Below are 25,438 nucleotides of genomic sequence, written 5' to 3' on the forward strand. Positions count from 1 at the left end.
AAGTTTGGCCATGAACTTGGATGATTTTTCCCTAAGTTGTATCGGGAACTGCCTGGAAGAGGACTGAGAGGACAAAAGTGCAAAGCTGCTCGCTGAACAGTAGCAGAAGTCGAGGCGGGACTGCTGGATCGGACAGGACAGGAGGTGATCCTCGAGGAAGAGGAGAGCTGGGAAGGACCTCAAGAACTGGAAGCCTGAGTCTGACGTGATAGAGAAAAAAAGGTTCAAAAGTGTTAGATTTTGTGAAGCTCTGGTAAAACTCAGGTCCCTGGTAGGTGAGGCCTGAGCTGCTGCAGCACCTTCTCAGATCCCCGTGTCCTCCCAGCGTGAGCTGAGACGACCCTTCTGTCTCAAAATGCTGCCAGCTCCTTTGACATGACTGCCCGCTTCACCTTCTCGCCGTTCGTCATCGTTTTGCGTAGGAAGACAGGGGAAGCAGGGAGTCGGACAAGACAGGGAGGGGTGGCAGGAACACCAGGGAGGCCAGGAGAGAGGTTTGCCAGCTGCCACGGGAGCGAGAAGGGACTGCTGATCTTTGGATGAGAACAGCTCAGATTTCAGCCCTCCTGTCACGCTCGGTGTTTGCTGAACTGTGCAGAAACCAAACCAACCCAGATTTAGAAACTTAAGGCTAATTAAGAACAAAACTATGACAAAACAGTTTTCCTGAACTACATTTTACCGTCAGCATAAATGGAAATTCTTGTTCTTCATACAGCATGTTTAACGCCGGGTGTGCAACACAAGGCACAACTGAGTCCTGGCTACAAGTGCTACGGCGAAAGATTAGATGTAGCTAATCCCGGAATTAAGCTGGTTTAAGGTCAGCTGCATCCAAATAATGCCTTGCTAATATGCTCCCTAATTATTAATCACTTTCAGGAGCATGTTTGTAGCTACTAAGCTTAGCACTGCAGAGAGAGGGAATTCAAGTAAAGCTGATACTAATATTAATGTTAAACCTGAGGTCTGAGTGATGATTTGCAGACGCACAGAGACAACGGTGCTTCCACAGGAAGAACCGGAGCTAGCTCTGCGGAGAAAGCAAAACTTAGAAGAGGGGGCATGACATCGAGACGGAGTGGAAGGGGGTATCAGTGATGGACAGAAGGGAACGAGGAGAATTTGAAGGAGATTCCAAATGAGAAACACAGCTGAGATTCTGCTTTTGATTTCATCCAAAATATTGAGGCGCAGCAGGAAAAGCATGCTTAACAAGTGCTAAGACACACTGCGGTCTAGGTGTCATAATCAAGATGTATCTTAGATACAAAAACCTGAAGCATACTATGCCCAAGACTCCTCTGACGGAGATCTCTACTTTCATCAGGAACAAGTTTTAAGGGCTTTAGGGAAAGATAATATTATGTAAATCAGAAAAAAAATATCGTTTTTACCACACAAACCAGCAAAAAGTCAGGTATTTTACCTGAGCTGTAAACATGTTTATTAATTTCAAGTAGTTGCATTACTTCAGAGCTATTAGCCCCTGCCTGTTTCTATTGTGTTTAATCAAGCAAGCTGTTTCCGATGACATAAATGTTCCTTAGAGCATTCGTTTCCCAGGTCACAGGGAGGGGAACCAGTGCATTATCTTTCCTGGGAGTGGTAAACAAACAGCCCAGCTGCTGCAGTACCCAGATTGGCATCAACAACCATAGCAAAGCTGTGGCTGGAAAAAAGTAAGATGTAGACCTCAAAACAACTGAGCCACAAACCTCTTGCGGTAAACAAATGTTTGTGCACATAAAACCACCTATAAAACAGTAAAGCAATCAAGAGCTTTCCCGTACGAGGAACGCTCACTCCAGCTATTCTACTGTTCTCTCCGTCGAAGAACAGTTACCTGATCGCTCTCAAGGAGAGGCTCTCTTGCTGCAAACGCCCTCATTTCATCCTCATTTAAAAGATATACGTTGAAGTCATAATTACAAGTTACAGCTTGTCACCTTGAAATTAGGCACCTTACCTCACATTAAAGCCCAAAGGAGTGTGGAGTGAGCAGCGGCCACGTCCACTGACCCCAGTGGAGGAGAAGAGCAACATTCTCTATTATATATAGACAAACTGAATATAAATGTGTAATTATCACCAATGATGCAGCCATGAACGCTGAAAATTATTCTCACAGAGCGAAGAGATATCAGAAAGATCCTCCTTGACTTGATATGGAAGCCATCACCTCTAACCTGAGTGCTGACGGGCAAAGAAAGGGAGAAGTAATTTTGTTCCTGCTTTAACGAAGGACCTCCACTAAGCTAGGACAATAAAGGAAAGGATGTGCCATACTTACTTTCAGAGCTGTGGAAGGATGAGAAGAAATGCTGAGCAGTCTCATGGAGGCTTCCATCTGCTGAGGTGGAAGGAAGAAGTTGGGAATAACAACAGGATCGGATCTGAGCAGGACTGTTAAGGAACAACCGTTGACAGCATGTAGTCACCCAAAGTTCCACAGAAGCTGCAGATGGGGAATAATCCACTGTAACAGCCGTTAATGGATCCCTGACGGTGAGTCTCATTCATTTTTATCAATATTCTATCGTTCCGAACACTTGGTTCTCTCCCCTGGCCTCACAAAGCATGGGGCACAATCTTGCTTTACAGTAATACCTCACATATTTGTAGAGTACTTCATCCTGCAAAAATTCCAACACAACTTAGTAAAACTGACTGAAAGATTTGAGATCTGTGCAAGAAACGTGGGAAAGTATTTTAAAAGCAAATTAAACTACGTTTCTTTTAATACAGAAGAAATGCAAAACCTATAATACACAGAGAAAAACAACATGGGGAAAAAAGGCAAGAAGACACGCTGAAATTACCCAAAATGAAATAACTGTCACGGATCACAGAATCTATTGGTTACAAATGGCAAGGAAGTCATCACTACATTGTGTGAAACACAACGTAACAGGGTCTTCCAACACCTTCCCAGGTCACCAATTCCAGACTTACTTCCCAGGGAAGAGCTCCACATAGTGAATTTCTCTTTCCTGAGGCCAGCGAGATTCTAACCAAGTGAGACACGCTCCTCAAAGGCAAAAGACATTTAAGAATAGAGGAAAAGAAGGATACAAAACAATTTTTGCTTTGACAGACTTGTCTGACTCTTCCAGTGGGTCTTCACTACTGTCATCAGAAAAGCTTTCACTATTTTCTTCTGAGCCTGCTTGGGCTGATACGCTCCTCACACAGATCTCGTTCGAACCACTTTCTTCCTCATCTTGACGATCTTTGTTTACAACCTCACCATTTTCGTCCTCCTCTTTTTCTGTGGTTTTTAAATTGGTCAAACCAACGTCTCCTGGAAATGCCTGCAGTTCTTTGGAGGCTTTATGAAACTCCACATTTTGCTCTGTTGGTTTAGTGTTTGATGCTCTATCCCAGTCACAATTTCCATTTTCTACAGGGCCACTGGCTGTTTGACGCACTTCTGACAAACGAGCAGGCTGAAACAGCTCCTTCTCCGTTGCTTCTGTGCCACTATCCAAGCTCTGAAAGTTGTCTGTTATTGCCCAAGGACTGCCCTCACCTGCATGGAGGCTAACGCATGGGCTAAGGGCGGTGAGCATGCTTTGGTTGTCCCCTTGTAGTATGCTGGAGAAGGTGCTGCTCTGTCTGCTGTTCCCTCTTCGCAAATATTCTATATCCAGCGAGTGCTGATCTTCAGGCCCCAAGTCTATGGGCTGCTGGTCACCCTGCTCCACTTCAGATAGCACACTGGACCAAGGACTAGTTTTGTCCGTTATGGTTGTTATTTCATTAAGAGTTCGTGGTTCTATAATGTCTTCTTCATATTCTTCTTCACTATGTGGCTGGACGGCAAAAGCACCCTCATCTTCCTGGATGTAGTCCGTTGGCAAAGGATGCTTGTCATCAGGGATGGCTTGATCTAGAAATTCATGTAACATGTGTCTCTCAAACACAGGTCTCCCAAAAGAGCACGGCTGCTGTGTATCACTGCAAATGCTGCGTGAGTCCAACTCAAGTCGGCCTTGACATACTTCAGATCTAGCTTCTTCATCCTTCTGGTTGGGTACACGCGTAGCACCCAGCTTTCCGCCGCTGTCTTGATGGACTGTTGAAGACTGTTTAGTTATAGTCTGTAAGTCTGATGAATAGAAAACAGCATCAGTAAATGCACAGAGCAACAATTCACAGATTCACAGACTGGTGGGGGTTGGAAGGGACCTCTGGAGATCATCTAGTCCAACCCCCTGCCAAAGCAGGATCACCCAGAGCAGGTTGCACAGGATGGCGTCCAGGCGGGTTTGGAATCTCTCCAGAGAAGGAGACTCCACAACCTTTTATCTTATTTATTTGGGCTTTTTGCAGAAAATCATATACGCAAGAATGTTCAGAAGTTAATCACGCACAACTTTGTCAAACGCTCTGCTGATGTGATCACATTCTGCTCTCTTTACCATTGACAAGGCCAGGAGAAGAACAGAAATGCTGAGGAAAAAAAAAATATCCAGGATGAAATTACTGAGAGATAACTAGAAATATCTACATGAATGTAAAGAGAAAAAAAATCGGACAGTAAAAATACTCTGATATAAAGAGTACATCTAAAGCAAAAAATACGTGTTGTTTGGAGTGGCTAAAACCAGTTTGGACAGTTCAGACCACGTGGGAAGGAGACAGGAATAATCCAGACAGAAAAGATGGACAATCTAATCACCTTTCCCTCTCATAGCTTCCCCTGTTTTATGTAGGGGGCCAGTAGACACAGTTTCTACCGTTATTCTCCATTTTCCAGTTCATTTTAGCAACTTGAATCAAATAACAGACAATTGTTAATTAAATATTTGTAAAACTGAAATAGTCACTCAGGACTATTGCTCAGTTGTGGTGGTAAAATCGTAAAGTCTGAAAACAAATTGCTGCCCGTGGTCCTAACACGGGCTCTGAAAAAAGGTGATTGGATTAGAAGCCTAAACATTAATAAAATCTATGCAATCCTGAAAACCTCTGGGGATTTTACAAATTCTTTAAAAAGCCGCAATCACCTGGTTTTGGTTCCTAGTTAGCAGATCCTATTCATTTCTTGCATTCTTTGAGAAATTAGTTCACCAGTATTAGGTTAAATGACAAACTACTGCTACTCCGAGGCAAGAGAAAAAGTCTGGCTATAAGGAAATGGCCATTTGGAAAAGGAGAGGGAAGAGCTGGAGACAGATTGTAGAGGAGAGCATATAAAGCAGCACTAAAAACAATTAATAAAGATGAGAAAGGGAACAAAAAGAGCAAATCCTTGGAGAAGAAAAAGGAAAAAAAATTGAGAAGATCAAGGTGGTGATACAAGAATGGCAAATTCTGGCATAATAGAAATGTGCCCTTCAACTCCATCTCTTGGAAGCGCTGCCTCCCCGTGGGTAGCCACAGTCAGGAACAGCACAGAATAACTTTTCAACTGCCGCAGTTTATTCTCTACTCCGATAAATTATTTTAAAAGCACCAGCATGGATTTGATTTCCCAGTCATTTTGCTACCTGCAGCATCTCTGTGGCATGAAATCAGAGCGGCGTGAACAGTTAAGCTAACGTTAAATTAACTGCGATCCGTGAGCAGGCTTGTGCTGAGATGAAGAGCTGGTTAGAAACGCCAAGCAGAGTGAAAAAACCATATATCTGAAAACAAGAGATATGGTTCCCTTCCCTGTTGTGGCATACTCCATCCTTAGTAAGGATGTCATTCGGTGTCCAACAGCACTAATGATAGGGAAAGTTAATTGCACTGATGCCTCTAAAAGAGAAAATGTATTTGATGTGATAAACGGAAAAGAAGCAGCTTACTAAGAGCTTCATCTTACCTATCCAAAATACCTTTATTTTAGCTATTCATCACAAAGCATAAATTTCACCTGAAACCAGAGATATGCCAATTCTTATTAGCAAAGAACCCCAGACTCAGCTCAGTACCATTCTGTGCGTTGCTTTTCTGCAAGACTTCCCTTTTTCTACTGAACAGACATTGAAATTTAAGTACAATTTAGACCATCCTGAGAGGGCCTTAACTCCCATCTCATCTTATAGAATCATAGAACCACAGACTGGTTTGGGTTGGAAGGGACCTCCCAGCCCACCCAGTGCCACCCCTGCCATGGGCAGGGACACCCTCCACTAGCCCAGCTTGCCCAAAGCCCCATCCAACCTGGCCTTCAACACTGCCAGGGAGCCAGGGGCAGCCACAGCTTCTCGGGGCACCCTGTGCCAGGGCCTCAGCACCCTCACAGGGAAGGATTTCTGCCTCACATCCCATCTCCATCTCCCCTCCTGCAGCTTCAGGCCATTCCCCTTGGCCTGTCACTCCCTGCCCTTGGCACCAGTCCCTCTCCAGCTTTCCTGGAGCCCCTTTGGGGACTGGAAGGGGCTCTAAGGTCTCCCCGCAGCCTTCTCTTCTCCAGGCTGAACCACCCCAACTCTCTCAGCCTGAGGTCTCCATAGCAGAGGTGCTCCAGCCCTCGCATCATCTCCGTGGCCTCCTCTGGACTCGCTCCAACAGCTCCGTGTCCTTCTTGTGCTGGGGACCCCCGAGCTGGACGCAGCACTGCGGGGGGGTCTCACCAGAGCGGAGCAGAGGGGCAGAATCCCCTCCCTCGACCTGCTGGTCACGCTGCTGGACACGCAGCCCAGGACACGGTTGGCTTTCTGGGCTGCCAGCGCACATTGCTGGGTCATGTGGAGCTTCTCACCCCCCAACACCCCAAGTCCTTCTCCTCAGGGCTCCTCTCAATCCATTCTCTGCCCAGCCTGTAGCTGTACTCGGGATTGTGCCGATCCATGTGCAGGACCTTGCACTTGGCCTTGCTGAACTTCATGCCTTGTTGAACTTGGCCCTGTTGAGCTTCATGCAGTTTGCATGGGCGAACTTTCTTCCTTCTGAATGTTTCAGTTCAACACTATCATTACTGACAGGAGTTTGAAAGTCTCTCTGAAGCATTCTCCCAACACTACACATGCTGATTACCAACACCAGGAACTGGTCCCAGTTACGTAAGAAATTTGAAGATACTTTAAGGCAGCTTCTGACAAAAAAATTCAAACCAAGTAACAACTTACCATTGATTAGGCTGCTGACCTGCGACACCAACTGACTAGATTTTTCCAAAAGATGGCATGCACTAGGATCCACTTCTCTGCTCCTCAAGACCCGGTGATCACTCTGATGCTCCTCATGACTTGGTTTGGATGCGTTACCATAAGTGAGGTCAGGAAAAGACCTGGTCAGCTTCTGACTGAAGTATCTTTGAACCTCATCCAGCTCGCTCAAGTTTTTTCTGTAAGCAGCGGTAAGAAATTTGGTAAGAGGGGAAAAAAAAAAAAAGCCTGTGGCAGATTGGTTCTATTTGTATCATTCCAGACAACAGCACGTAAATATGCAAATACAAGATGAAGGGTTATTATTGGAAAATAGATCAGCAGGTAAATGTTGAGGTTGCTCTAAGCAAGAGGGTAACACTCAAGAACAAATGCCAAATTAGCTATGAAACTCAGTCTGGAAGTTAAAAAAAAAAAAGCTAGTCTTAAACTTACTTAATCAAAGTATGTCAGATTTGAGATGACCTTCCCAACAGAAGTCATAAAGCCAACAATATTAATTGCCTTTATGACTGAGCTTGATAAAAATCTGAGGATTTCTACCTGCTTAAGGTCTAAGGATTTTAGAATATATTGCTTGAGATAGCAGAGGAAGGGATGGAATGACTCAAAAAGTCTCTTTCAGTCCTATATTCCTACAAATAATAAATATTCTTCTCCCGATTTAAATCTAGAATCTAGTCAAGAGAAAAGTGCTCCTAGTAAGGAGAAAGGCATCCTGTTGGGAAAGGACATCCTGCTCCATGCACCATGAAGATGCTTACAGGCTCGTTCTTGTACCTGTGAAAACTAACTCAGAGGACTACCGCCTTTAAGCGTGTGTTGCGTTATAGATGTACACGGATGGATGAAGCAAAGCATTCCATCCAGATTTGGAAACACCGCTGCTGCCGTTTCCCTTCAGAGACTCACAGCATTGCCAGAGCCTCAGTCCTAATGCAGAGTTGTCCCCCTAGTTCCTGCTTTTCCAATCTCATCCTGACACTGATATCGCACTAATACCTCTTAATCACTTACTGTATATTTTCATTTCCTTTAAAATTGGACACAAGAATTCTTCAGTTTCAAGCTCTGCTTTGCAAACCTAAGGCTTTGAATTACCTTGTTGGCTATAGCTCTGCTTTACCTGAGAGCAGTTAGAAGAGAAGCGCGTGATGACAGAGATAACGAGTCCATCTTTGCCGGCCGGTGCGCGTTCCCTTCCGTTTGCTGCAGGGATTCGTGAAATCTGCGCACGTTCTGCATATGCTCTTCGTGACGAGGCGCGTGTGTTCCAGGGGGGCTAATTCTGCTAGAAACAGGCCTATGTTTAACAACAGAAAACAGGTTGAAATCTCTAATTGTGAAAAGTCTGCCAACTAAGAATATCCAACATCTTTAAATGCATTAAAAAGCCACTGATGGATGAAACTAGCTCCTTCAAATGTCATCAAGAATGGCATTTACTGTTTCAGATTGACACTAAAATAAAGTAAACTCTCTGCGCTGGTTAATAGTGTGGCTGACAGGGAGTTTGCAATGTCTGTTCAGACCACAGATGGTGGCCCACGGTGCCTCTAAACTTCAGAGACACACAGAGGAAAAGTATAATCTCCTACATATGCTAAATAAACACATCATGAATTAAAATGCTCTCTCTCACATGTTGCTAGTTAAATATAGAAACATTGGTGCTTGTTTTAAGGGAGAAAAAGCAGGAATTGCTGCAGGATATCTGACAATCCCAGTCCTGGAATGTGCAATATCACAGCATTTCACCAGCTGCCATTCACCAGCCATGGACAGGAGTTACAGCAAAATAAAGGGGTGTATCAGTAATGCTCTATTCTAACTTCCTCTTATTATCCTTATTAAAAATAAAACCAAACACAACCCTTATTCTTATAAAGGCCTGGAAGAAGCACCTGCCAGTTTTAGCAACGGCACAGTGTAAATCTTGATGTAGAAGGGTGTAAATGAAACAAACAGTGAGAAGAGACAAAAATCTGAGTTTTGTAGAAAGGTATCTGCCTCAGGATTTCTATCTCCTGGGCCACCCTCTCACTGGTAAAGGGCATTTGGTGTAATCTTTAAGTCCAAAATCAGGGAAGGACTTTTGACAGGGCTTGTTATTTTTTTTAGAAAAGTCAATAGCCTTCAGAGAGGGAGATTTCTGAGCCCTGAAAACAATCAAAGTGACCAATAGCTGGCTGACTTACCGCTCTCGAGTAGGAACACTGACTTCCTTTGACAAGGTATTCAACATCTGCTTGGAAAAGTTTGTAGCATTACTGGGAAATGTTGGAAAGCTGGGCTTCACCTAGAATAAAGAGGAACACCACACATGAACCTTTCATAGCAAGAAAACAGAGAAATTAAAGTAGTATCTTGCTGAGCTAACAAACAAAACTTTAAGCTTTTTAAATAGCTTTAAATTTTCAAAAGATTTTCCAGCACTGAACCAAAGTACCATTTAACAACACTCTTATTTCAGAAACATTTGTTAATTCCCCCTCCCACTACCGAAGAATAATACAGGGGCTCCATTACTTCCGTATATCACACCCCAGCGTAACTGGAAAGCCGAGAGAATAAAACAAACACGAGAAATGGCAAATCTGCCAGAAAAATAGATTTCTGCCCATTAGAAATTTCCTAAGCAATGAAAGGCTGAATTTACAGTATGTTTCTGGGTATCAGCTGTCAGCCAAAGCAGCAAACAGAACAATGCCAAATATCCAAACCCACAGAATATTCTCCTAAGAATAAAAACCCCAAAGAAACATTTCCACAAAGAAACGAGAGCAACAGAAGCCGCTGGAGGTGTTTATGTCCTAGGATTGAGTGAGCGCTGTAACTAGTGTTGGCCTGCAGCTACCACAGAATTAAACAAGGAATTGTTTCTGATATATTTACACAGACTGATCCATTACAGTGCTGTGAATTTGCTGTTCGCTCATTACTTTAGAAACCCAGAGTCAGTGCTGATTATTAGGAATCTAATCAGATACGCACAGGGGAGGAAACTGAAGTACGTACTGAAGAACTTGGAGGCTGGGTCCGGATCCTTGCCTGCCTTTCTTCTTTGAGATTATTTATGTTTTGAAGAGGGGAAATTGCTACTTTGATCTGCCCTCGGCACTGTCCACTGAAGTCCGTGATATTGTACCACCCGCACACGAGCTGGAAGCCAGAAAGAAGAGGAGAAAGGTCCACTGATGCAAATCCTATCACTCGCTCGGTCTCTGGGGAAGAAAAATATAAAGCATATATTAATTTAAACTGCATGTAAACGGAACATTTTCAGGAACGCTAAAAATCAGTCAGTTATACAGCCCTTGAAATAGGTCTAGACTTTACAGGGAAAGACACCTTATACAACTGAAAAAATGGTTTAAAAGCTGACAGCTCTCATGAGGTAAAGAGCAAGTAAAGAGTGGAACAAAAATCTGGAGGAAATAGAAAACAGAGTTTAAGACAACAGAAACAACACTTAGATTTTGGTTGTTGACATGCTTCAAACTAGAGACCTATCATGTCTGACTGAGAAGCAGGAAAAATTGTTTCAAGCAATGAAACCAGCTTTCTCCCTACGGATTTGCCAAAACAGCTGTCCCTGTTGCAGTTGTTGGTAACCTGAACATTGGTAATAATTCAGAGCAGAATGAGGGCCTTGCTGCAGGTGTAAGGAAGGACACGAGGGTTACGTACCCTACGCAATTGTTAATCAGAAGAACTAGTGAAACAAGGGTGGTAATAAAGGGAAAAATATTTAGCTGGTAAAAATGAACCTGGAGGCCAATCCGGGGACCTCAGCAAATGCATTCCAACTCCAGAACTGCGTTGTCACTTCAGAAACTCACGTTTCTTCCCTTTTCTCTTTGCCAAAACTTTCAAAACCGCTGATTTGTCATGACGCTGTTGCATTTTTTGTGCAACATTTTGTCTTTTCTGTCTTGCAAATTTATCTGAAGTACAGAACAAACATTCTTATCCAAGAAGAGGATATTATTTGGATTATCTTAGCAGTTACATTCAGCTAAAAATGTCCCCTGCAGAAAAAATGAAAGACCAGGGCAGGGAAAAGGATTGGAAGAAGAAACAATGTGTACACATGGTACTCTGTATAATCCAGAGAAAGGCTGAGTTACACAGGAAGTTTATTTTTGAACCAAGAGATCAGTCAGCTGAACTTTAATATGGAAAAAGAAAGAAAAAACCCCAGTATTTTAAAGATCATGTCCTGGCAGTTTGAACTGAAGAAGTAGGGCTGTCTTCCCAACAAACACACAGATCTTTCCGCTTGCTTGGTACCAATTAAATATTGGAGAATCTGAGCTATCACCAAAACAAGCAAACACCAGTTTGAACTATTAGCGGCATCTTTTATCATTTAACAATAAGCAGCAGGTTCAATAAAAATGCTTACAAAAAGTTTTTATGTTAGGTTTGAAACCCAAGGCCTTCAACTCATCCAGTGAATGCTAGGACTGGATACAGGAGCGATTGTTAAAATCCTACCTCTGAAGTACCGTCAAATTCAAAATGGAACCAAACCTTGCCAGATGATTAATGGGGAAAAGAAGGATGATGAGGGGCAGAAAAAAATGGGTATTTATCTCTAGCATTCTTCTAGTGCAAGGTAAAAATGTTGTGACAATTCCACTCTCCAATTTACTTATTAGAATTTACTCTACTTGTATTAAATACAAGTCACCCAAGAAAAGGGATGCAGAAAAGACATTCCTCTCAATAGTGAACTACAAACTTTACCTGCTTTATGCCACACTTTGAAGACCAAGGTTTGCTGTGGATCCAGCAGAAGCTCTTTGGATAATCTGACAAGAAAAAAACCCCATAATATTTTATGCAAAGTAGGAAAAAGAACAAGTACAGTAAAATGCTTCTGAAGGTTTAATGCCATTGTGTCTATCCAGACAAATCAGTTTCCTCCTGGAATGATGGGGGGGAAAAAAACCCACAACGAAACCCAAAATCATTGAGCCCTCAAAAGCACAACTATCTTACATGGTTTGGGCTTTTGCTCATTCAAGATATATTTCCCTCTCCTCACTCTTGTAAATTTAAAAGATAGGACAATGAAACCATGAAGAAATGGAAGTACAGTTTATCTCATGACTCAGTAATACCGTGACAGTAAAGCACTGGGATTATGGTTGAAAGCTGTAATATTTGGAGTTGATTTCTGGGGAAAAATAAAACCCTGAAAATTGAGGTGTCAAATGTAGAACAGTTTTTAAGTTGCTTGAAGCAATTCAGATATGGTTCTGAGCATAAGCAACCTTTGAAACAAAACTTAAATTTCAGCTATCAGAATCTTTCAATATTTTCATCTTCATATTACAAATTCCCTAAACCCAACTCAGCGGCCTGGCAGAAAAGCCCACTCCTGTGCAGACACTGGTATATATTTGCATGCATTTTGTGATGGGCAAAATAAATTCAGTTCGTTTTCTTGTTCCCTGTAACAGACTTGTTCCACCTAGTTTAGAAAACGCTTTTGGTTACTGCTTTGGAAATTTAAATTAATTTCAAATCTAGTATAGAAACACTGGGGAAATCACAAGACTGCAAACACAGGTTTATTACTGAATATTATCGTGTATGACTCGATCTGCTGAGGTTCCTTGGAGCGGTCAATTCATCTGCTGTAATTTAGGCTCAGACATCTAAGTCCGAGCTATGTTGCCTACACCATTTTGGCAGTCACTGGAGAGAAACGGGCATCCTTAGGGAATTTTGTCCTAAGCTCTAACACAGGTCAAGTGACTCACCATCAGGAGGTGCCTGCGCCTCTCCAGCGACTGCAGAGGAAGTCAAGGCTGAAGAGCTCTGAGTCAGAAACCTGACTTCTAGATACATAAAATTATGGTAGGTAAATCCAAACTTAGAGCTCTGGTCCCGAAACCAGGGCATAATTTCTAAGCATGAAACAAAGTAAAACATAAAGAAAAAGTCAATAAATTGGCTCAAGTCTTACTTAGCCTTGCCAAGAGTCCTGTAGCAATTAGCAGCCCCTTCCTCTAGATGAGAAAACTACAGATGAGTGGAAATAGACTGACTCACCCAAGATCTTAAACAAATACACATTGCAGCCAAGGTTCGGTGTAAGTAAGACTGCCCTTCCTCACGTTAGCTTTAAGACCAAGCCTCCTCATACAACTTTTTGCCCAATATGAACATGTGGTGATCATAAAACATGGAAATAACCATTTTCAGGTGAGAGCACAGGGCCAGTAAGTAGAAAGACACTCCTAATTGGATATGTCCTTTTCATACCAGATCCAAAGTGTGTCTGTGAGAGTCCACATCACTTACCTTGTTTGCTGCTGAAAGTCCCAGACCGGTGAGTCTGTGTTTTCTATTACTGAAGTGGTAACCGGAGCATCTGCACCAGCAACAGCAAATGATACACAGCTACTGGGTGCTGTTACTTCACGTTCTGTCAAAGGACTCCCTAAAATTATACAGAATTAAATACAGATTAGTTATACAAACAAAAAGTCTCAGGCACTTCAGCAATTAAAACCAGATAATTAACAAAGAAATCCACCATCTAGGAACCGCTCCTTTTCATTGGTAGAGCTGAAAATATTTTGTATTTACAATGGGAGCAAATATTACATGAACCTTTTACAGAGCAGAAACTGGAATATTCAGGGGAGAAACGGAAAAACCATTTGTCCAAGATCATCTGAGAAGCCAGAGGCAAAGCCAAGAATAAAACCCAGGTCCCCAGGACCCTATTCCAGTGCTTCATCTCCCCTCCGTGCTGGACCGCAGAATTTGGCAATCCTAGCTGCAAACACAGAAAATACTCAGCGTTACAAAAAGCGGTTTGACTTAACAGCTGGATTGCTGAGAGGAAGCTCACTTGTGCTGACTAAGACGACGCACACCCGGTGTTAACGATACCCAAGGATTAATAAACTTTTTTATATCCTCTATTAGTTCCTCTCAAAAAGACTGAAAGAGTTAGAGAAACTTAACATTCCTGCAAGGCAGAAATAAGCACCACCGTCATCTGTTATAAAGGTTTAAATACAGAGGAGAAAGCAATATTTACAATTTCATTTCAAATTCTTGCTGGCCTCTCTTCCAATTTTTCCCACTGCCCTTCATATCTGTTGCAGAAATAGGAGCTTGTGTTACAGCCCAATCGTCACAGCCCCCTCTGTTTTCCCATGGTACGAGCTTTGAGCAGGGATAGAGCACATGGAAAATAAAATACTGGTCACTACTACTACTTTAAGTGCACGTGTGCTCCCACCAGCCCTGCTCTGGCACCGGCAGGAAATCTGAGAGAAGAAAGCCTAGTGTAGATGAGGTCTTAACATTTTGGCCAAAACATCAAAGTTTATATCAGAGTTAGGGAGGGAAAAATCAATTGCCTTCATGGTCTAACCCAGGGCTTTAATGAAGTTGGTTTTAGGTAGCTTCAGGAAATACCAGTTTTAATCCATGCACAAACTAGACCTTTGTGACTGCCAAGCTAAGCAACTAGGATGGCATTCACTCCGCAATGCACCAGCCAAACCTTTAACAAGATTCCTTGTGTAAACATAGTTCGGGGCTGGAACCATAAGCATTTTCTCCCTCATTTGTCTTGAAATCACCTGGGAAAAGGTCTGTGAGAAAAAAGATAATGAATTAGCTAGTCTGACTTAATTGGGTATGTTTGCACTTAGAGGTAGATAGTTTCTCATCAGAGGAACGCATGGTCAAATTAAGGGATGGAGCTCGATGTTCGCCAGATGCTGCTGGATATTACGGGCTAGAGATTGTTAAATGAAAGCTGCAGAAACGATACAATCACTTGCAGTGAATTAATTACAGCCCAAAATGGAGAGATGCTTAGGGTCTCTTCTGTTTTGTACAAGACTCTTCCTCCAGGCTTGGACCCTCTTAGTCATGTTCATTAGTTCTTTAGTGAGATTCATTTGCTGCAGCGTTATCATGGTTTGTAAAGCTGTAGCAGCATTTTACTGCTTACAGAGCTGTTCAGATGGTGAATTTGTTGCTGGCAAAATCTGCTAAGAGAAATGATCAGACTTTGCAACCAGGTATCACTCAGTTATTACACATTGTTTCCTCCTTTCTGCCTTCCAAGGATCAGCATGTGGCCTTGGATTTTTCCAAGACCTTGCTGACCACAATGATCAAAACTGATGTGCATGAATCTGATTTAACTAAAAATAATTCTCTTTTCTCCTGAAGTTTGATTCTCTGTGAAAATATGATCAAATGTGACTGATTTATAGTAGCTTACTGAGTTGCTGCTCATTTGTGCCTTGACCACGAGGATTTGCTTGGGAACAAGATTATTTTTTTTTAATATCCACAATGACTTCAGTTAAAACATGCCACGCGAAACTCTTTGCAGTTTGATAAGACTGTAGATACAACAATTCAAACACAGACGTGGGCAATGTGAGCTCAGCTTAGAGAAACGAGCAAGACCCGTCCAGACTAGCTCACAATCTCCTGCATGGAAAGGCAGATCTAAAATCAATCTTTGTAGTCAAAGGCATTTCTCAAGTGTTAGCTTTGCTTTTCTTCTAGGAAAAGAAGGACGATTGTCCGTATGACAAAAGTCTCTGTAAGGAGCATCCTCGCAGAGAAGCCAGGAGCGGGAAGGGAAATTCCTTCCCTTTTGCTAGGGATGATTTTCTATTGGTAAATACAAGACCTAAATCCCAGCGAGGTCCACGGAGAAGCTGGAGCTGCTCTGTGGGGAGAGAATCCAGCAGCCATTCGCTAGTGGTGAAGCTTAACTTTAAAAAAAGAGACAGATAGAAGAAAATGAACAGAGATCTATTCCCTGGGGATGTGAGAACTGTGTGGAAAAAGAGGAAAAACAAGGCAGGAAGAGGTTAGCAACTGCAGATTAAAGTGACTTCAGTCCTTAAGAGATGCGCGGAAAATTCTGTTCTAATATTGTTCGAAACAGTGCTCAAAACAGTTGGAATTAAGTTAGAGAAAAGACCTGTTGGCTTGAACTTCTGCATTTTGTAGAACTTCTGCATTTTTATAGAATTCATTTCATTCCTTTCCAATGTTATGAAATTTAGGCTACTTCTTTTCTTTACATTATTTGGAAGATGAAGAATAAGCAAACAAGAAAATTGATTTTAGACCATGAGAAATATGAAGAGGCTTGGGGAAACATTTTGTATCTTCACTCAGTTTTTGAAAATTGTGTATCTTAAGTAATTCTTCCAAAATTGCAGGAGGTTTATCATTCATAACGTACTGGACTGGAAATGTATTCCAGCCTTTTTATCTGTAACACAATAATGAAATTGTTATCATGAAGAATGAAAATTCTTCTTGATATCAGCTTATATTGGATTTGTTTCAGTGTATCACTTGCCTCTCAGTTAGTTACTTCTAAAAATCCCCTAAAATGCTAAGTTGTTTGAAGATGGAAATATTGCAATAGTGTACACCATCAAAAGAAACGTCCTTTATCCCATCAAAATTTTGCAGTAGCAAACAATGTTGCGTCAGGTTTCCAAAGACACTGAATTCTAGATTAAAGATTCATTATAAAAAAGCCATCCGTGGGGCTCAGTATGTATCAGAATTACTTACACTTCAATCGTGGCTTATATTTGACTCTTTTAGTTGCGTTACCACGCCATAAAACGCTCAGCGTTCCTTTCTGGCTTATCACCCGGACTGTGAAACAGTTGATCTTAACAGAGACTCACCTGGGCATCAGTTCCTTATTCCTATTTATTTAGGTAACGCGCAATGGCCCAAACAAGATCAGATCACTCCAAGCACTGAGCAAACACCAAGTGATTAAGTCATGCCGTGCTAGAGGTGCCCAAGGCGAAGGGTAGAGCACTTGATGTGTTTTAAAGGGTTTAATTCAGCTTTAACAAAGAGATTTATTTACAGACTGCAACTTGAGGGAAACCCAAAAGGCTCCAAAAACCTGCAAATTCACCAAGTGTGTTACGTCGCTGCACGTCAAGAACCAAACACCACCTGCTAGGAAGGAATATTTTAATACGCTTAGCATAAATTTACAAGCATTCAGTGACCCTCGGTGTAGTAACTAGCCACCGGGAAGCAGTGTGTCAAGCCTGGGCAAGCTCAGGCTGCTCTGCCCTTACACTGCCCTTCCTCACTGCTGTGTCTGGCACTCTCCAGATAGCACGAGTAAGCCAGCTTTACACATTGATTATATGCTAAAAATGCAAATTTGCAAGAGCCTTTGAGATATGAGTGTCTTGGGGTTAAGTTGTTCAGATAATGCTGAACTTGAGAATTCAGCTGTCATCTGTAACAGTGAACATTATATTATTTCTATTTTGGATTTTATTAATAGAGATAGGCTGAATAGTTTAACCTCGCGCTTCCCCTGTACTTATACAACGATGGAATGCTCTTGCTCTCGGGGTTGCAACACAACAAAGCCAAGTTCAAAATCCATCACATCCACTCACCGTGCTGGAGTAAGTTTGAGGATTTGTTTTTAAATTGCTCCATGCAGTAACTGTTATGAACAGATCCCAGGGAAAAAAAAAATAAAAGGAAGAAAGAAAAAAAGGGCAGTGGTGTTACCTTTTAAACTTAGATGCATTGCTCTCTCCACAAGGATATTGACAGCAACTGTGTTTTCCAGAAACATCACATCTTCTTCTTGTGGTTTGTCGTTGGTGATTTCTGAACTTACGATATCCAGTTTCTGACTCTGATTTTCAGAGCCCTGTTGGCTCAGATCAGGTGCTTTCTCTGTGCCTTCATCTTCACTGTTGCTGTATTCCTCAGCACAGTGAAGTCTGCTGGGCAGAGCAGAAGTGGCAGAAGTGGAAGAAAGGACGATGTGAACACGTACGGCAGCTCCCGCTAGGTTCGCAGCGTTGCATCTGAACAACGGATAAACCCCTGCAAGAGAATTCACAACCAAACAGCTAAACAAGCCAAAGAAAAACTAGGATCTTGGAAAACAGCTGGTACAGTTCATTAAAGATCTCACATCAGACCAGCAGAATGAATTTTGATTTTCAATGTAATTTCTACACAAGGTATCACCCAGCACACTGGTAGAAGTATCAGCTTGTAAAGGTTAAAAGCAGGTGACCAGTCCCCCAAATTGGGTACACCTTCCTTTTCCCACTGGCAGCACAGATTACTATTTTAAAGCACATCAACTTCCCGAGAGTCCTGGGTGTAATGCCTCTGAATAATTTTATATTTATATATGGAGAACACAACATATACACAGCATAAACATTTGTTTTACCTCTTGTTCCTTCTCCCTTCCCTGAGCACACTCAAAAGCAGAACCAATGACCTGTCCACAAATCTACCTGCAAGCTGGTGGCTGATGGATACCACATAGATGGCAGAAGCCTAAGTAACTGAATAAAGTGGAACTTTCCACCCCCTTCTCAGTGCTTAGTCATTTGCTCTGACTGCAGGCATTCAGCCTCCTTGAGAGACAGCATTCTTACAGCTTCTCACTCTATTATGATGCCAAATACCTAATTCTCAAGAAACATTCTTCATCGATCCATGTAGGCTAATTGCTCTCCCTATTACTGATCATTACTGCCAATTTGTCACCTATTTAAACTTCCTAAGTTTTGAATTCAGAGGAGCAAGCAGTTTAACCTTGTTTATCTTCAGCGAAAGGAGGAGTTGAGTGCGTGTTGCATACAGGACAAAACAAAGCTGTAAAAGCTTTACTTAAAGTGACTAGAGAAGTAACCAAACTAAAACATCAATAAAGAGGAACAAAACATGGCAACATTCTTTAGGAACTTACCACTAACACTTAGCGTTGTCCTTGACCTTTCTGCTAATGCTGCAAGGTCGACATAGGCAGATCCAATAAGACGATCTGTATCAAGTGGTCTTTCCACATCATTTTCTTTACCATATGCCCACCACACCTGGATTTCTAATTTCTCCTCTCTGAAGAACCAAAGCAATCCTTGGCTCCTTCTCAGAGTCACCTTGTTTGGTTTCTTAAAGTTCACTGTAACGTTCTCTGTGTCGTCACTCAATTTTGGCCTCCGAAGTGAAGTCCACGCGGCTTCCTGATTATATAGCTTATACCTGAGGTAGCAATAAGTGCTTTTATTCAGGTGCATCTGGCCTGTGAGCAGCACGCAGTGGACCGGCAGCCATACTCTTGGAGTTGAGATGCTCACGGTTGCTGGACTGGCGTTCTGCTCCCGTTCATCACTATCGTCCATGCTGTCTTCATGGCTCTCCTCACTGTTCCATCCTAAGAGCTTAGCGGCCTCCAAAACTCGCTCTCTGTCGTCCTGATGAGCAAAGGTAACAGAAAGTTCTAGTCCTCCCACAACGGCCTGCATGATGTTTGTGCAGTGTGAAGGCATTAAATCTTCAGATAAGGTAACTGGGTACCAGCCTGTAATACCTTCAGGAGAAAAGATCATAATTAGACTTAGCTTACCTTTTAAAAACATCAGTAAAGAATTTTCTGCTCTCTGGTCATTAGTCAAGGACCAGTACTTGAAGTGTTTTTTTCTTGTGAAAGTTTGGAATTTGTGAAATGATTTCTGACCTGAAAAAGCCACAAGTTGTTAGAACTCAGAAAACCTCACCGGTAGTTCTGATCCCAAGGGCATTTTACTTTCCATTTCATTCAGAGCACTCATTTTACAACAAAACTATATCCCATGAATCTCTAATTATAAAATTAGGCATTCTCAGTTTTTTTCCTCCTCTCTTCCCATTAAAAATAAACCCCAAACTTCATGTTGGAGAAAACTAGCACTATACTGAGAATAAAGCAGAAATAACCAAGATGATAACTAAAACATTATTATTACAAGACATTATTGTCACAAACTAACACTAGATAGAGGAGGTATTTTATCTTTAGTTTAAAAAAAGTTAATCCAACTGCTTTCTAAGCTATCTAAGCCTGTGTGACATCTCAAAAGCAGTCATTGGTCCTCCACTGAATTATTACTACTCTTGGACTTTCCATCTTAAGGTAGAAAATAAACGGCACTGAATAAAATACTAAGGAGGTTAATATTCATTCAGCTACTATACATCCTACACCCTGAAAACAACAGCCCTTACATGAGTTTTCTAATACAGGATTTTTAATAAAGGCATGTGCAATGTCAGAGAGAACTTTGGTCTAAAAAAACCAACAAAACAAACCCCCTAAAATAGGAATGAAAATTGTTTTAAGCAATTACTATAGTGTTTACCCAGAATGTCTGCAGCGTAATGCTGCTGTATTACCTGATCTCCTTCTCAGCAGGTCTCTGGTTGGAACTGTGACTGTCCCAAGAAGATAATCTCTTGATGTCCGAGCTGCCAATGTCTCGGTGGCTGGAAAAGAAATCATTTTGCAAATACACCAAATTGGAACACAAGATTTAAAAGTGAATCTGACAGCATCTCCTTCGAAAGCAAGTTGTATTGCCTCAACAGCAAATAGCTCGGCTGCTATATGGAAAACACTTCTAACTCACAAAAAAAGGACAAAGTCAAAACAAATGGCCAAGCACATATCACACCAAAATCCATGAGAAACAGGGGCGTGAAAATAATTGTACAGCATGTTGTTATGTTGTAAAAGAATCCTGCCTATCTGCCACAGGATCCTTGGAGGATTTTAAGCTATCATTTCTCTGAACCTCCATTACCTCATTCATGAAGTGGAGGCAATAAGACATGCATATGCAAAGGCAGGGTGCTACAAGAGTCAAGCGCTATTGCTGTTAAGTGCATTAGCTTTTCATTTAAAAGGTGATCTTGATCATCTGGAGTCTTCAAAACTCATTGCACAAGGGGAACAGTATCTCCCAAAACCTTCTCTGAAGACAGTTTAGGTAATTACATCTATGAGGAACTGCGCCGATAGTCTCTCTTCTAAACTAAAAATCAAGGGGACTGGATCGTTCTGCAACAGCATTAAGTCATTGGAATCACTTGTCCTCCTTACCCGACTTGGTGCTCTGATGGTAGACAGAGAAGACGATGTTGGCAGACTGCAAGAGTTCCCCCAGAGAAGAGGCTTCTCCGCTACTTTTCTGAATGATGAGGTTACAAGGAAACTCTACGTGGTGCTCGAACTCAGGGCAGAAAGTACGAGCCACAGCTCGTGTGCTGCGTGTCTCTGCCTCAGGTAGGAAGGAGAGGTGCACAGAGACATAAGCATTAACTCCCACACCTGCATAGTACTGGACTGAAGGGTTCTTTTGTGCCACAGCTCTTCATTTAGTATGTAAAAAGAAAAGAAGAAAAAGAATTAATATAATGTACAAGGAATCTAGGAAGCAAGGCAATTAAAGCAAAGGTTTGAAGTCTTCATGGTGAAAAGACTGGACAAAACAATGAGTGTTGGAAGTCAAACCAGATGCGGATTCAGGCTGCATATTGGTTTTCACCGTATTTTTTTTCATCTGAACATCTAAGAACAGATAGGAAATAGTGAGAGTAACTATCACAAGGTCCATCACTGCTGGCTGTGCTCTTATCATTGTCAGGTTCTGAGACCAAAGTGCTTGAAAAAGTCCTTGGTACCTTTAAAAATATCCCATACTGTAGAAAAAGCTGTAGGCTAACTTCCCAGAGACCTGCTCCAGAAAGAATCCCAGACTGGTTTGGGTTGGAAGGGACCTCAAAGCCCATCCAGTTCCAACCCCCTGCCATGGGCAGGGACACCCTCCACTAGCCCAGCTTGCCCAAAGCCCCATCCAACCTGGCCTTCAACACTGCCAGGGAGCCAGGGGCAGCCACAGCTTCTCGGGGCAACCTGTGCCAGGGCCTCAGCACCCTCACAGGGAAGGATTTCTGCCTCACATCTCATCTCCATCTCCCCTCCTGCAGCTTCAGGCCATTCCCCCTTGGCCTGTCACTCCCTGCCCTTGTAAAAAGTAAAAGTAAAAAGGAAGCAAAAGGCCAAGCCAAATTATTTTTATAGTATTTACCAGTACTGGCAAGCAAAAGGGGTGAAATTAGCAGATGGAATTATTTAAAAGTAAAACAGACCCAGGTGTTACTCAGGTCATACACCTGAAGGATGAGGAGTCTGAGGTCATTCCATTTTCTTAACTTCTCCAAGCACCATACAATAGTGATCCTCATCTTACAGAGTCTGCTTGAATTAAGATAGATCAGGAGCTCAGTAACACCAAGAAAGCGTCAGTGAGCACTGCGCTAGAATGACAGGAGCCATCCTGCTCTCATGGAATTGACTCCCTCTCTTCTAGTTCTTTCTTTCTTAATTCTTGAAAATCACATATTGGAACTAAGTTCAGGTGATGCCATGCACTTAGAGCAGCAGCCTTCTGGTGAAAAGGAACATGTATCATTTACTTAGTTAGTTTATCGACGTTTCCACAGTGAAATTCAAGAAAACAAATCTCAGCTAGCTTTTAAATAGCATCAGTAACATCAAGATCCAATGCCCAGACGAGTACTATTTTACATCAGCCAATTTTTATATAAGCCTTTGGTGTAGAAAAACATGTAAATGTAGAAAAATGTGCCCTTACAATCTTGATCCTTGTGCAGAACAAAGGCTACCACACTGTACTGCAGCTTAAGGGACAAAAATAACCACTGATGTTCTTTATAAAGTTATTTTCACTTCAGATCAGAACCCACTTTGAATCTCGGTCTCTGCAGATGGAACATTGGCCAGTTACAATTTGTTCTAATCTAACGTCGCAGCCTGCTGCCTTCAGATAAAGCTATTTTAAGAGAAAAATCTTCCTCTTTGAATTAGGCTTTACCTAGCTGCTGCTTGCAAGCCAGCTGCTCTGTGTATTTGTACAGAGAGAGAAACAGCTTGAGCAGTTATTCCTGCTGCTGTTTTCATGGATCGTTGGTATCTCACACTCACATCAAGCAAGCCTGGGTTAAATGAAAGAAAGGAAAGAAATGGTCAGCTTTTCATACAGATACATCCAATATAATCAATACTTAGTTATACCTCTTAATACAGAACTTACTCTATTCATGCAAAAAAAATAATTCCAGATGAAATCCATTGAGATTGACTGTGCAAGATGCTGTACTTCAGCCAGAAGTTACGGCCTGACACAAGAGGTACAGAAGGAAATTTTAAGGACTGCATCCTGCAACCTGACCTACAGCCAGATCAGATGGTCTTAACGGCTCCTTCTCATCGGCAAATTTATGGCATAGTAAAACTAGGAGAGGCTGTTTAACCCAGCCGCGCCCTCATGTGTGCAATCTTTGTAATAGTTTTAAAATATCCTACTGTAGTATTTCAAGACATCTTTTTTATAGCACTGCAGTGACAAAATCTTCAGAGACAGATTTTCTGCTGCTGTATGTGGCTAACCTATTACAAAATAATTAAAGCATGAACTCCTGCTCCAGCCCAATCTTTTTTATGGCCATTTTTTCCAAGAAGCTGTCTCAGATTTCCTCAGTGGCCTTCCCAGAGCTGAGGTTTGTGTCATTTGAAAGAACGACAGCAGAACAGAAAGACTTCTTTGCCCACACCACGTACCATAAAAGCTCTTCTTCAGATCTCCCATTCCCTACCTTACACGGGAAGCTTAACTACAAACTGTGTAATCTGGCAACTAAGCAGTTCAATACACAGGGAAGGCTTTTTTAAACTCATTAGGAGTTTGAGGGTTGCTCATGTTTAATCACTGATTCTTCACTAGGTATGGTGATAGTGAAAGCTGGGAGGAAGATCACTCCTGGTTGATATCAATTGCCAACACAAATCACAGAATGACAGACTAGTGGGGGCTGGAAGGGGCCTCTGGAGATCATCTAGTCCAACCCCCTGCCAAAGCAGGATCACCCAGAGCAGGTTGCACAGGATGGCGTCCAGGCGGGTTTGGAATCTCTCCAGAGAAGGAGACTCCACAACCTCTCTGGGCAGCCTGTCCCAGGGCTCGGTCACCCGCAGAGGGAAGAAGTTTTTCCTCATGCTCAGGTGGAACTTCCTGTGTTCCAGTTGGTGCCCGTTGCCCCTTGTCCTGTCGCTGGGCACCACTGAGAAGAGTCTGGCCCCTTCCTCTTGACACTCGCCCTTTAGATATTGATAAGTGTTGATCAGATCCCCTCTCAGGCTTCTCTTCTCCAGGCTAACCAGCCCCAGCTCTCTCAGCCTTTCCTCACACCAGAGATGCTCCAGGCCCCTCCTCATCCTCGCAGCCCTCCGCTGGACTCTCCCCAGTAGTTCCCTGTCTGTCTGGAACTGGGGAGCCCAGACCTGGACACAGAACTCCAGCTGTGGCCTCACCAGGGCAGAGCAGAGCAGAGGGGGAGGAGAACCTCCCTCGACCTGCTGGCCACGCTCTTCTCCATGCACCCCAGGACACCATTGGCCTTCTTGGCCATGAGGGCACGCTGCTGGTCATGGAGAGCTTGCTGTCCACCAGCACGCCCAGGTCCTTCTCTGCAGCGCTGCTTCCCAGCAGGTCAGCCCCAACCTGTACTGGTGCTGGGGTTATTCCTCCCTGGGTGCAGGACCCTACCCTTGCCCTTGTTGAATTTCATTGGGTTCCTCTCTGCCCAACTCTCCAGCCTGTCCAGGTCTCGCTGAATGGCAGCGCAGCCTCCTGGTGTGTCGGCCAGTCCTCCCAGTTCTGTATGGTCAGCAAACTCCTGAGGGTGCACTCTGTCCCCTGTCCCGGTCATGGATGAATATGTTGAACAAGACCAGACCCAGCACTGACCCTTGGGGCACACCACTCACTACAGGCCTCCGACTGGACTCTGTGCCGCTGATCACAACCCTCTGGGCTCTGCCATTCAGCCAGTTCTCAACCCACCTCGCTGTCCACCCATCCAACCCACACTGCCTAAGCTTACAAATACACATTTTTATTTCCCTTGGCAGTAAATACATAGACTTTCATTTTTCCATATCAAGTGAAAACCCACAAATCTTCCTTACCTGAAGACTGCAGATGAAATTCCTCTGAGGAATCAGTCCTGGGGACCAGTGGAAGATTAAAAGTCTGTATCCCTATTTCTTCACGATGCTGCATAGTCACCATGGCACAGAGCCGTGACAAAGGCAAGGTCCCTTTGGCAACCATCTGGTCTCTGACATTTGGGTAATAATACCTGGGGTAAGACGCAAAGAAGCAGCACCAGTCACGCTGTTTCGATGACGACAAAATGATCGTTATTTCTCTCAACGCTGTACGTAAGTCAGCTTTAATTTGTGTGTCTCCAAACACTAGTTAGTGTCCTGACAGCTCAGGATAACCTCAAGTAAGTGAATTTCCACAGGAAAAAACCCAACAGTAAGTGCTCATGCAGATAATGCTACAAATGTACTTTTGCGCTAGTCAAAGCAAGTCAACCAGCAGAAACTCTACTAAAAA

The 25,438-nt window shown here is 42.8% G+C and overlaps 1 protein-coding gene across 7 annotated transcripts in view; it reads right to left on the minus strand.

Moving 5' to 3' along the window:
- C2CD3 (C2 domain containing 3 centriole elongation regulator) overlaps positions 1–25,438 on the minus strand; it is a 52,836-nt gene that overhangs the window by 6,914 nt on the left and 20,484 nt on the right. For 4 of the 7 annotated variants that reach the window (XR_008578264.1, XM_054835243.1, XM_054835226.1 and 1 more), the window contains 14 exons: positions 25,003–25,175; positions 22,850–22,970; positions 21,055–21,323; positions 20,349–20,438; positions 18,886–19,506; positions 17,679–18,002; positions 13,422–13,560; positions 11,856–11,920; positions 10,098–10,327; positions 9,302–9,402; positions 8,230–8,406; positions 7,065–7,282; positions 3,076–4,111; positions 2,294–2,396 (listed from right to left, as the gene is read on the minus strand). Coding sequence is in view for 6 of the 7 variants with exons in the window: in XM_054835243.1 (XP_054691218.1) it covers positions 2,294–2,396; positions 3,076–4,111; positions 7,065–7,282; positions 8,230–8,406; positions 9,302–9,402; positions 10,098–10,327; positions 11,856–11,920; positions 13,422–13,560; positions 17,679–18,002; positions 18,886–19,506; positions 20,349–20,438; positions 21,055–21,323; positions 22,850–22,970; positions 25,003–25,175 (3,667 nt within the window). In the remaining variant the exon portion in view is untranslated. The other 3 variants (XM_054835235.1, XM_054835263.1, XM_054835252.1) reach the window with 3 other exon arrangements.

This window comes from Grus americana, chromosome 1 (genome assembly GCF_028858705.1).
Source record: "Grus americana isolate bGruAme1 chromosome 1, bGruAme1.mat, whole genome shotgun sequence".
Classification (NCBI taxonomy): Eukaryota; Metazoa; Chordata; class Aves; order Gruiformes; family Gruidae; genus Grus; species Grus americana.